The 13,684-nt window shown below is 38.6% G+C and overlaps 1 protein-coding gene across 2 annotated transcripts in view; it reads right to left on the bottom strand.

The window, feature by feature from the left end:
• Positions 1–300: 300 nt before the first annotated feature.
• The window catches only part of RP1 (retinitis pigmentosa 1 (autosomal dominant)), a 56,414-nt gene continuing 43,030 nt past the window's right edge, over positions 301–13,684 (bottom strand). For both annotated transcript variants that reach the window (XM_011937580.1, XM_011937579.1), the window contains exons 2-4: positions 9,421–10,047; positions 8,709–8,880; positions 301–6,356 (exon numbers count right to left, since the gene is read on the bottom strand). In XM_011937580.1, coding sequence (XP_011792970.1) covers positions 688–6,356; positions 8,709–8,880; positions 9,421–10,035 — 6,456 coding nt within the window. In that variant the 5' untranslated portion in view covers positions 10,036–10,047 and the 3' untranslated portion in view covers positions 301–687. The remainder of the gene's footprint in view (positions 6,357–8,708; positions 8,881–9,420; positions 10,048–13,684) is intronic.

Below are 13,684 nucleotides of genomic sequence, written 5' to 3' on the forward strand. Positions count from 1 at the left end.
TTTCTAAGACTTGTTTCTATACCATCATATAGTAATGGAGTGGAAGGAATCTTAAAATCTTTCCTGGTTAACTCCTGGGAAATATACCACAGTTATTCAAACCAATTGATACTTGATAGTCTAGTCTATTAGAAAAACAGTAAATCCTGTCCCATGGAAATGCTTGCAATTTCACTGGATATTCTGAAGAACTAGACTCAACACATTTGGCACAAGAAACTATGAGATTGTTGTGGACATCTTATAATCATACCTTTTATCAAATCAGTAGTTAAAAAGAATAAGTGAAGTACTTTGAGGTTATGTCTATTCAATTTATTCACCAATACATTCAATATACATTTTATACCAAGCTAACAACATTTTTTAAAAAGGATATAGTTCTTGTCCTTAGCACATTTTGATGCCCTGAGCAAAGAAATCATAGATGCCAAAAAAAAAAGTAAGTTCAGAACAAAACCGGAGAGAAACTTCCAAAATAAGAGAACCTGAGTCTGTAATTGTTGGAAAAACAAAGAACAGAGAAATTATGAAAGTCAAACTGGTTATCCAAAGGAAGGTTTTCCAGGGTAAGTTCATTTTGAAGAAATGGGAAATTCTTAGCAGTTTTCTAGTCCATATTTGTCACATGTGCTTCATCTCATTATGGGAAAAAATGAATTGACAAAGAATGTGCTGATATTGAAATTATAAATCTTCTTGTTCTCTACTGCTTTCAAGATCAGTTAAATTTAATATGTCTTCCTCTTCCCAAATGAAAAGATTTTCACCCTCAAACATACAAAGTTCTTCTAAAGTATTTCTGTTGCTAATATTTAAGGAGGTCTCAACTTGGCAAATATCTAAGAGGCAAGCTTGACCAAGCATTTCAAAGAAGTAATGACAGTTGGTATTTTCTCTTACTACTTGGTTGAGATTTGTTCTTGAGCCCTGGAATCTGTTATTTAATAAGTTGTTATTCTCATCGACTGCTTGAAACATTTCATTTGTCTGACTGCTGAGGTCTTGTGTATCTGAATTCATATTACTCACAACTAACAATGATGTGTGCAAGAAATTCATACAAAACCTTTCCTTCAAATCTGGTTGGAATTTCTTTAAATTACCTTCTTCCTCTAACTCCAAAAAGTTCATTCTTTTTTGTTTTCTTCTTTTACCCATCAAGTCGAATGTGTTATTGAAATAAAACTGATCAAATATATCACCAATGGCATTATCAATAAGATTTTGTCTCATACTTGCTTTATTGTTCTCTTCCCTGAACACTTTTTTGCCTGTCTGAAGTAAATATGGGTGTATTTTCATCCATAAATAAAAACCCAAGAAATTTTCAATATCAGATTCTTTGCGATACGCAAATCCTCGGTCTTCCTCATTCACGGGTTGGATAATAACAGTTAGTATTGGGCAATGTTGACCACAAAGAGCATAGAGTTTATCCAAAGAGTCAGCTTCCTGAAGTGTACCATGAATCATATTACCGCCAGGCAATGGTTGGTTTTTAATAGCATCGTCAGAAACAGGGTAGACTTTGTTACCAGCAGACATAAAGGAATGAGTGACAGATGTGCATACTCTTTCTGACTGATGATTATTACCCTTCTCCTCTGTATGGTGATTTGCTATTCTTTCCTTGGCACAGGTTTCATTGTGAACATCCTCATGAAAAGGTTCTGAGTCACTACCATGAGGCATGTTAAAGTAATTGCATTTTAGTTCAGGGGGTTGAGTTAGTTCCTCGAGTTCTGAAGAGGAGAGTTCATCCATGACTGGGCCTGGGGCCAAATTACCAAAATGTGAATATGGTACTTCACTGCTGTTATTATCAACTAGGGTGTCCACTGATGTGGTGTCTGCATTGCCACACATGCCAGGATTTTCAGATGACATTCTTAGCAAATGATTTTCTTTCAGAAGCCATTTGCCTTTGTCAATCAGTACTCCTTCCTCTATGTCTGTGAGGATTCTGCTGTGATCATTTTGTTTTGTACCAGATTCTACAATGTCACCCCCATAATAATTGTTCCTCACACCATTAACATCACACTTATCTTGTCTTTCCTCCTGGAATTCCTGCAACATAGGTGAACTACTAGATACCTGTTCAGAAGAGCCAAATGACTGCCCTTCAGAATCATAAAGACTTGCTTTCCTGGAACACTGAAATTCCACAGAATTATAAGGACAAACCTGAGATTTGCGGGTAGACCCAGGAATAAAAGATGGCTTGATAATATCTGCTTTACCGTAAAGTTTTTCTATTGCTCTTTTAACAAATCCTATGCTGTATTCTTTCTCTTGGGCAAGTTCACCACTGTCATTGGGATCATCACTGGATGTTTTATATGGCTGCTCACTGTCACTGTCTGGTCGATAGTCTGACCAATCAGAAGTCACTGGACTTCTGATGCATTTTTTTAAATCAGGAGAGGACTCTGAATAACTTCCAGCTTCCATACTTTTCACCATCATTTTTACCACCTTAGTTTCTCCTTCACTAGTCTCCTTTTCACTATTTTGCTTAGAATCATAGCAAAAAACTAAAGATGGTGGTTTTGCCAGCCTTTTACTGATTATTTCATAAATTATACCATTCCTTCTTTTTTCTTCCATAATATTCTTACCAGAGATGTCTATCAATTCTAAAGTTTTACTAGCCTCTAACTCTTCTTGGATTAATTCTTCAGTGGCTTGCTCTCCTCCATTTACCACCGTATTAAAGGTATCAGTGTCCTGGTTTTCTAATTCTTCAAAAGATTCCAATTCTGAAATGTTTCTTTCACTTGACGTCATGCTGTTGGTTATTGAGCCTGGTTCTTCAGAAGTTCTTGGTTCTTCCATATCAAAGGAAGTATATGCATTTTCATCCTGAAACTTCTTTAGTGAACAATTTTTAAAATCATCTAGAGAACTATGTTTCTTATCAAGTTCTGCTTCTTTTTCACTTAGGCAAAGGCCACAGGAGCTTAAATTACTGATATTTTGATGTGACACCAATGGATTAAAGCCATTTTTATATTCAGGGTCTGTCAAAATATTTAGATCTTTCTGAATGTCATCACCTCTTTCTAACTCTTCAGTTGATTCCAAGTTATCAGTATATGTGTTTTCTTTGGAGTTGAAAAAGTCAGTGGTATTGCAGACACTGACAGGAACGTAAGTCTCATCAATTGGGCAAGCTTCCTCATAGATATGGTTCTCCTTTTGAGCACAAGCCTTGTTGGAAAACACAGTATCAGTAAGTGAACAGACCTCTCCTAGGAAACAAGCCTTATTCATAGAAGTCTGATCCACACCATAATCATCACTAGGAAAAAGAGCGTCACTGGGGTTACATGTCTCTTTTGGAGGATAAGTCTTATTTACAGTGCACATCTCACATGGAGAGCAAGTCACTTCCAAAACACAGACTTCAGGGGCACATGCCTCACTGGCAGAGCAGTCTCCGTCCAAAGAGGAGATTCTTTGTGTTCTTTCATTTTCACTGCACTTAGGAACACTCTGAATGTTGACTGTGGAACAATTTGCAGAAAGATCTAGTGGAACCACGTCTTGTTCTTTCTCACTGAGTCCAAAGTAGCTTGTAGTTGACTCCACTAAATTGGCAACAGCAGCTTTCAAGTCATCAGCTTCCTCTGTGATGGCTATGTGCTTTAGAATCTCCAGTAATGCAAGTGTTTCTGAAGATTTGTTGGTAGTCTTGTGAGCATCAACTTGACAGAAGCTATTCATACTTCCCTTTAGATTTAGCACCAAGAGCCAAGCTAGAAGGAGATTAGTGGATGAATTACATATTGCAGAATGAAAGGGAATATTTGCAAGTGAACTTGGCATTTGAACAACTCCATTCTGAGTCTTGGGAATACCAGGAACTGAAGCTTGCAATTGGTGAAGCATCAGGACTGGTAAGAGGTCTTTTGGAGTTTCCTCTTCTATAGGATCTACTTGAATGGCAGCTTCTACACTTTGCCTTTTTCTAGCTAGGTTTATTTCCTGGTAAACAAGTTTTTTCTCTGGTCCTGATTTTTCAGCAGCTATATGATGTTTAGTATTATGATCATTAATAGCTGACTGTGACAAAGTACAATGTTCATGCAGGGAAACCAAATAAGCATCATTCAGAGATCCAACCTGTGTCTCATGGAGATCTTCTTCACCAGTATCACTGGCAATAAAAGACTTATCTCCCTCTTTACACAGATTATCTCCTGTCACACTGGCAATTTTAGTTATGTGCTTATTACTTTCCATAACAAAATTATTCATTTTTCCAGAACTTGTATGGAGATCATTCCCTGGAAAACTATTATTGTTACAATTTACCACACTCATTTCATTTCTACATACTGGAGCTGATTTTATAGGCTTTAAAGTTGGATATGGATTTATGTTCTGCAACCAACTCTGTATATAATTTTGAATTGAATGATGAGCAATATCCTCAGGAAAATCAGGTTTTTTCAAAGAAGCTAAGGAATTTGCCCTGGTTGTAGCATGTTGTTTACTTACAACAGCACTTGCTTTCAATTTATCCCCTTTTTGTTTTTTCTGGCTTCTTAAAGTTATGTGTGAATCAGTAACTAAACTCTTCTTTGCCATTCCTCTCAAATACCCAGATGCCACTTCTGCTTGAGACTGTGGTGCATAAAAATATTTGGGTTTTTGCTCAAGGATGTTAAATACATGAAATAAACTTTTATTTTCAAAAGTACTTTTGCAATATTTAGATTCATTGTGAGGAAACACTTTATCTCCTTGACAGATTTCTCTTTTTTTAGGTGCTCCTAAGCTTACTTTCTTTAGTGATCTAGATTTTCTTTTGGTTAAAAGTCCTTGAACCTTGGAATTTTGAGTAGTATTTAATTTATTTCTGTGGAAATTCTTGGAAATAGTGGAATTGAGATTACTTTTGGAACAAAAAGTATTTGATTCAGTTACAGTATCACTTGTCTGGAGGTCTTCCTCACAAAGTATCCCTCCTTTAAGGGGACTATCTGAATCTTGCAATATCATTTCCTTTCTAATTCTACCTCTTGTGTTCATTCTCTCATTCTTATTAAGAATTCCTTTGGTTGCAAGCTGTCCATCTTGATATCTGGAATTTGTTGCTTGCTGTCGAGATTTTTTCTTTTTGCTGGCAACAGATGACAAAATCTTCTTTTCATTTTTTGGAAGTTTTGTTAAACCACACTGAGCAAATTCATTAATTAGTCTGTCAATTCTTGCAGTGACAGTAGAGGATGCTTCTGAAGCTGTAGCCTCACAAATATTTTTGTCAGTTCCAGAGGTGGTACTTGAAAAGTGGGTTGCATCTGCTGAAATAGGGCTGAATCTATCATTGGTGTTATCATAAGCTTTGAAGTTCTTGACACCAGTTTTGTTGTCCAATACTATACTATCAACTACATCTTCCTCCACAATTGAGTTATTTGATATAGTTGATGGCAAACCATTATTATGGGACATCTCTAACATCTTCTGACTTGTAATTTCTATAACACCAGCACTTATTGCACTTGACTTAAGCAGTCTGTTTTCCTTTTTTCTTTCTAACAATGACTCTTCCATTTGATCATTGTTATTGATCTGAACAAGTACTGGTTTGTTAGATACTGCTGACATTTTACTGCAAGAATGTGTAAACATATGATACTCAGACTTGTTTTCTCCACTTTCCCTTTCTTCACTATAGGAAAACTGTCCAATCATTTTCTCTTGAACCTCAGTTTCAGATACTAAGGTCACACTGCCTATCACAGATTTCTTTTGTCTCACTCTTCTTAGTCCAGGTGTAGGGGGCCTATAAAAACGATGCTTTGCTTGATCCTGAGTTCCCTGGGTGATATCTGTGTCCACAGTAGCATTCTCCCAACTAGCAGAACTGCAAGTTTCAGGCTCTTCATCTGTTGTTTGAATGTTTATCTCCTCTGCTAAACTGCCTTCTTGATTACTGCTTTGTTCCATAGGTGACACATCTGCAGAGAATGAACATGCTGCAAGCTTTAAACCAGATGATCGACTTTCTGTTCTTCCTGGAAAACTCATCTCACTCTTTTCATCATTATTAGAAGGACCAGTTTTACTAACAGTAGTTGTCCATTTTATGGTTTCTTCCTCTTTTATTCTGAATCGAACTTTCATCTCAACTGTCATAGTGCCATCTTGATTAAAAATAATTGATTTCTCAATATCATCTTCAGAAGGATATATTGGTAAATTCTGAGAATCACTCTTTTCTAAGGCCAAGTAATTTTCAGGAACAAAAGAATAGTCTAAGTAGCAATCATTATTATGTGTTTTCTCAGAAGAAACAGAATAAATCTGGGACCTTGAGCTTGAAGACATATGTGTGCTTACTTTAAAGATTTTAAGAGTAAAAGGTGCCCACATCAAAATATAATACGGAAGGCAGAGAAGTTAAAAATATCCAAAGGAAGAGGCAGCAAAGAAAAAAAGGGAAAAAGGGAAATAATTAGTATGAAAAGTAGCATATTTTCTGTATTTCATAGTAAAATGTTACTGATACATTTCTAAGCTCTACGTTTTTTTTTGTTTTTTTTTTTTTTTTTTTTTTTGTTGAGATGAAGTCTCACTCTGTCACCAGGCTGGAGTGCAGTGGCGCCATCTGGGCTCACTGCAACCTCTGCCTCCAGGGTTCAAGCGATTCTCCTGCTTCAGCCTCCCGAGTAGCTGGGACTACAGACACACACCACCACACACAGCTAATTGTTTTGTATTTTTGGTAAAGACGGAGTTTCACCATGTTGGCCAGGATGGTCTCAATCTCCTGACCTCGTGATCCGCTTGCCTCAGCCTCCCAAAGTGCTGGGATTATAGGTGTGAGCCACTGCGCTCAGCCTATGTATTTTCCCAATAGTTATTTGAGAAAACCTACTGTAATAGTGGTACATTTCTTCAAACCACTCTTTAGAAGAGATCTCTAATTCAACTTTAATGAAGAGATTCAGAGAATTTTAACAAGTTTAATGAGGTAATTTTAATTTTAAAAATGTATAAAGTAAAAACTGCTAAGAATTCTACCAAAGATAAAAGTTTGTGGGTTTTCATTTTGTTGTTTTGTTTACCAATACTGAAACTGGAGTCCAACCAAGTACTGCTTACCTATTCAAACAAGGCAAGCAACAATTTATGCTGGTATTCATCTTTCCATCTACAAATATCAAAAGAGGTATCCATAGCTTTATGAAAGCAGAAACATTTTTATAATTAAGACTTAATCAAGTACTAATTATTAATTTAGCATGCACTTTGTATAATCGTTGTAACTGACTTAATACAGGGCACAAGAGAGAACAGAGCTAGACATAAGTCCAGATATCAGTTATCTTTTTAATGTGTGTCTTCAGCATTAACCTTGGCACTCTTGCTTCTTAAATTCAATCAAAATGCCTGGGCCGGGCGCAATGGCTCACACCTTTAATCCCAGCACTTTGGGAGGCTGAGGCGGGTGATCACTTGAGCCCATCATAACAGCCTGGGTAACATAGCGCAACCCCATCTCAAAAAGAAAAAAAAAATTCCTGTTAGCAAATCTATATAGATTTGCACATACTTGCCATCAGGTAAGCCCCTTTAATGTTGCAGAGTATAAACCTAGAAATATTTTTTCTTATTTTTGATATGCTTTTACTTAAATTGTAAATCAAAATGTCTCAAATTTTTGAAGTAAAATTTAACAAAGCCCTCAGATTCCCTGCAGTCATCAAAAACCATACTCGGCAACCTGTATCAGACATAATAAAATCATTTTAGTAAAACGACAAACGTGAAATAGCACTACCATATTTATAACATATATGTGGCAACCTAAAGCTTACAAAATAGAAGCATTAATAATTATCTACTGAATATATCCATGAAATCATTAAACAACGATGGATTAGTTTCACCACATTAGCAGTAGAGAGATTAATACTATTTAAAATAAATATTATCCAAGTCTAAAGAGAATAAAAACTTAAATTTAAGTATAAAAAACAATCAGTACTCTAGCAAAGAGCTTGTTTTCCCCGGAAATACTGAGTACAATGAATAATGAGATTAGCCATGCTATACAGGCAATTTACAGCTTATCCCACATCCCTGGGCCTGAAGAGGCCCTCTTCCTCCCCTATCCAAAGGATAATGCTACACAGCGAATCTAAGGAATTATCAACCTACATTATTGTTAACCAGCATGAATTGGTTGCATGAACCTTTTTTAATAAATAAAATGTGGATCTAAGAACCTGTAATTTTTATAGCAATAACTTCAAAAGGCAGCGCACATAGCGTAGATTTGAAAAACTACAGTCATTCTGCTAACCTGCTGAGGTCAGCTATGTATGCTGCATGGTACTATTCAGAGAAAACTCTGCAACAACCAGAGAAGAGACTTACACAGATTCCACTCTAAAGCAAGAAATGCTGGCATTTTTATTTTTTAACTAGGTAGTTTATGCAAAAAAAGTACACATCATCAATTTAAACAGGCATGTCATTGATTTGGAAAAGTCTAAAAAACAGATAATCTCTATGACTCTTTCCAACTCTAAATATAGCCAATTTCAGTTTAGAATGTTTTTAAATCCTCTCCTTCTCGTTTCTGTGGTGAAAGAATTGGTCATTTAAGCACGGATTTTTGCTATCGTGGAGGCAAAAAAAAAAATCTCAGGGCTAAATGGACTATATATTAATAAGTGACTTACTCTTTCTGCTTTCTGACTTTGCATTTCCCTTGGGGTACACACGCTGAGAGATCCCTGGTAATCTAGCAGGAAGCAAGTATTTTTGGATGTCATAATTTCCTGGTTTAAATGGCTCCCTTCCTGCTGCCACCACAGCTCCAGAGCTCAGGATCACTGCCTGGAGGCTGGGAACCTAAAAGAGACCAGAGTCATTATCCTGAGATGAGCACATTTTATACTAAGTGGTAATTTTATAACTTTGTTTGAATCAAATCAACAACCTCCTAGGCTTGAAAGATGTCATCACCGAGCATTTTCTTAGGCACCAATGGTGTATACAAAATAAGTAGAAATACCAAATGTCAAGGTTGGGTGGGGAGGGCAGGGGGGAGTCAGTTACCTCCCAGCAGGGATCCCAGGAAAATGCTTCCTCTATGAAAATACTACTCTTTGCCACTCCTTTCCAAAAAATATTGTCAAGATTTGATTCCATGTGAAAACATTATATAACTCGGGGCTCAGGGAAGACAAAGGGGTGGGCAGCGTGAGGTAAAGATGAGATTCCAGTCAGATTCTGACAAAGGAACAAAGGCAGCATTGGGTGCACACACTCACATACACAGGCAGGGAGGAAGACTTCCTTCCCGGGGGCCACCAGTCACACCCCACACGAACCCAATTAGTAGGGTGCCCAAAATGAGCTCAGGCTCGAGGAGCCCCCTAGAACGCTCACCCTCCTTCCGTCCGTAGCATACAGCTTGACCACTGGGCGCTGCATGACCTCTGTCAGGTGCTGTAGAAATGCCTCGAAGCTCTGGGTGACCCTCCTGCTCAGAAGAACCGTGCGCCTCGTCTTCGGGTCACCATTCCTGAAGACCACCAGGCTCCGTGGGGCGCGGGGCTTGCCGGGAGCAGCGACGGCGACGGGGTGGGGCGGTGCATGCGCGCTGATGGCCCGGCTGCTGAGCCAGGGCCGCGGGCGCCGACGGGCTTTGTCCAGGTCCACAGGCTGCACCTTCCTGCCGTGGGAACATAGGTACGACTCGCCGTCCTCCAGCTCCTCCAGGCGCGTGATGCTGTGCCTGCCTCGAGGGGTGCTGATGTTCCTCACTCCAAAAGGTAGGGGTACTTTCCTGGACAAGTTATCCAGCAGAGCATCAAAGGACTTAAAGGAGCGAGGGTTGACCACCACCCTGACCCCACCAAATTGGGGGTCTCCGCTCTTGTAGAAACTGATCCGCTTGGCCACAACAGGATGAGTGAGACTCAAATGGCGAGGGGGTGGAACTTGATCTTCAGAAGAAGTAGGATGAATGATGGAAAAACCAGTAGAAGGAGTATCACTCATTTTGGCTAAGACCTAGAGAAGAAAGAAAATTATCTCCAGAATCACAGCACCATAGGGAATACATGGTAATACTAATGCATGCTAAATATAGCTGCAGACATCCAGGATATTCCTAGAAGTTTATTCTTTCATTCGTTTATTCATTCATTATACCTATCAATTTTGAAAAACAATTTTAATGGATTTATAATAAAAAGAGATAAACAGTTGGATATTTATAATTTAAAAGTTAAAAACAACCTAAACACACTAATAAGGGCCGAGATAAATAAATTATCACATATACACCCATGCAATGGAAAACTATACAACCATTAAACATGACCTTATAGATATATCTTTTGGCATAGGAAGATGATCATGACATATTACTAAGTAAAAAAATCAGTTTGCAGAACATTCTGTGCCATTGATTTAAATGTATATGTACAGTCACATTGCTTAACAATGAGGATAAGTTCTGAGAAATGCATTGTTAGGTGATTTCATCATTGTGTGAACATCATAGAATGTACTTACACAAACAGATGGTAAAGCCTACTACACACCCAGGCTTTATGGAATAACCTATTCCTCCTAGGCTATAAATCTATACAGCATGTTACTGTTTGAATACTGTAGGGCATTGTAACACAGTGGTAATTTGTGTATATAAACATATCTAAACATAGAAAACGTACAGTCAAAATATGGTATTATAATTTTATGGGGCCACCATCATGTAGGTAGTCCACCATTGACCAAAGTAGTGTTATGTGGCACATGACTGAGTTATATGAATTGGGGAGAAGTCCAGAAATATATACAACCCAGTGTTGATGGTGGTTATCTCTGGATTGCAGAACTCTGGATAATATTCGTGTTTTTGTATACGTTGGTAAACTTTGTGAACCTTTAAAATTATCAAGTATTATTGCACAATTTAAAAAACAAGAGACACACAAGTCGGAAACCATCCACTGAGAAAGGTAAGACAGTTTTGCAATTCATCAGTTTAGTCCTTCATATCCTGACAATAAGGAAATATGGGAGAAACAGGAAATGTTTTTAAGTCCAAATTGTCTGGAGGAAAATGTACCTGACGTTAAGTTCTAGGAGGAATGTATCACAAAGAACCTTAAGTAAGAACTCTCTTCAGATACTATCAGATGTTTCTACTGCAGATTGGAGAAAATGCAGGCAAATCATCTCACACACCACTTATCTTACTTTGGGAAACACTGCACTAAGCAAAAATGTTCTGTAAATAAATGGCAGCATTGCTATGGGCTGCTAAAACTGGTGCAGTCTGGTTACTGGTCCCACTAGTAGTTCTAAAGTTAAACCTTCAGAAGAGAATTCAAGAAGAGTAATATTCAGCAAAGCACCAAGGTTTTCCTTTTCCACTTCTCAGTGAAACTGGAGTTTGATTGACAAATGAGCAGCATGTGGAAGTATTTATCTGTTTCTGGCCTTGTTTTCATTTGTGGCTGTTTTCTATTGTTTGAAATCATTTTAATTATTAGTGTCTTTTGACACAGTAAGAAAGTCCTGCAGCCTTGAAGACAAATTGAACAAACAAAATTAATGTGATTGGTAATACAGAGATGGAAAAAGACATGTTTATCATTGTAAATCAGCTATAAATTTGGCCCAAATCATCCACTTAAATGTTTGCAAGCTGTTACCCAAGATTCTTCATATATCTCCAATCTGATTTGCAAATCTTATTTAAATGTAACTTAGAAAAAAACATTTGAAGATCAGCCTAGAAATTAGATGTCTTCCCTTCTTTCTTCCTCAGAGGTTTAAAGTAATTATAATACTTAAGACAAAAAAAGCAGCTGTAGCAGACATGTGCATCAGGAGCTGGGGAATCCAGCTTCGCAATGGAGTCAGCAAAACTGCAACCTCTTCTCATCCTCATCTGGTCAACTGTGGTCTGACCTTGAGCAGGCTGCTTAATCGCCATGGCCTCAGCAACTATAAGAAGGATGAGTGCCTTCCGTATTTAAATAAGACTTTAGGCCAGGTGTGGTGGCTCACGTGTGTAATCCCAGCACTTTGGGAGGTCGAGGCGGGTAGATCACCTGAGATCAGGAGTTCGAGACCAGCCTGGCCAACATGGTGAAACCTCGTCTCTACTAAAAATACAAAAATTAGCCAGGCATGGGGGTGTGCGCTTGTAGTCCCAGCTACTCTACTCTGGAGGCAGAGGCAGGAGAATTGCTTGAACCCGGGAGGCGGAGGTTGCAGTGAGCTGAGATCACACCACTGCACCCAGGCCTGGATAACACAGCGAGACTCCATTTCAATAAATAAATAAATAAATAAATAAGACTTTAGAACTCTTTCCCTCCAATTACATTTTAGGTTGGTTTACTTATATGTTTATTTGAAAATATTGTACATGAATAATATTTGAGCCACATTTTTCACCTAATTTTGGAAAATGATATTTTTCTTGGTGTAGGTGCATCATGAGGCTCTTAATGTCACCTTTTAAATGCCTGAATCTCACTATTTGGAGAGCTATTAACCTCGTGACCACTTTGGGAACACATCTGTGTGAGCCAATATACTAATGTCAGTTTTGGCCAAAGAGAAAGGAGATTTTGTGCTGGGGCCTGGAGGGAAAACATGGAAGATAAATACAATAGGAGCAAAGAGGCAGCTGCCATTGTCCACATCCCACTGCTACCCAGCCCTGAGCATTGGTTTTGAGCCCAGTGCATGAAGGGCAGGTGCTGAAGGTATCATGACCTGGGAAGATGCCAGGTCCCCAGCAGTGGAGGAGCATTTGTGGAGAAGGTACATCCAACAGGGTGGTTGCCAGGCACCTTGTTGGGGATGCTGTAGTGAAAACAAAACAAAAATACAAGTTCACATGATCTTCATAGTGTGTGAGAGAATCTCTGGGAACTCCTAGAAGTCACTGGGGGAACTTTTAGGTAGAGGGTTGAGATTCTGCATCCTTGTAGGTGAGTCTTAAGAGCCTATGATAAGGAGGGCCTTGTGTGTAAAACCCAGAACATGATAAAGATTAGGTATTATCATTGGAAAAAGAGATTTGTGTTCATTGAGTGTACAACGTCATCATTTGGAAAGAGGGTGCAAACCAAGTATTTCTGAAGAAAGTGAATCAGCCTTTGCCCTGTGTTAATAATTTGCATTTCCTACAGAGTCCATGGGAAGTTCACAGAGTAACTCAATAGCTCAACTGAGGAAGAGGAAGAGTTGGGGTACCAAGAGAATATTAAGGAGGGATGTCTTATACAGCCTGAGGGATTGGGGGTAGGAGTGAGAAGAGAGGGCAATTTCTAGAGGAAAGCCTATGTAAAGTTGAGATGCCAGAGGCAAAAAGTGGTAGAGATGCCCTACAGGAAGAAGGCAGAGGTGGTACAGCATTTACCTGGTGCACATGAGCAAGACTAGCAATGTGGTCATGAAGTCTTGACAATAGAGTGCCCACTTTTGTGAAACAGAGCTACCAGCCCTCCATAACTTTTTTGAGTTCTCCTATGTTAGCTGTGCTCCATTCTTAATCAGTTTTAAAAACTAATCAGAGACTGGGTGCAGTGGCTCACGCCTGTAATCCCAGCACTTTGGGAGGCCGAGGCAGGCAGATCACGAGGTCAGGAGATTGAGACCATCCTGGCTAACACAGTGA

This window comes from Colobus angolensis, unplaced genomic scaffold (assembly GCF_000951035.1).
Source record: "Colobus angolensis palliatus isolate OR3802 unplaced genomic scaffold, Cang.pa_1.0 Scaffold166, whole genome shotgun sequence".
Taxonomy (NCBI): Eukaryota; Metazoa; Chordata; class Mammalia; order Primates; family Cercopithecidae; genus Colobus; species Colobus angolensis.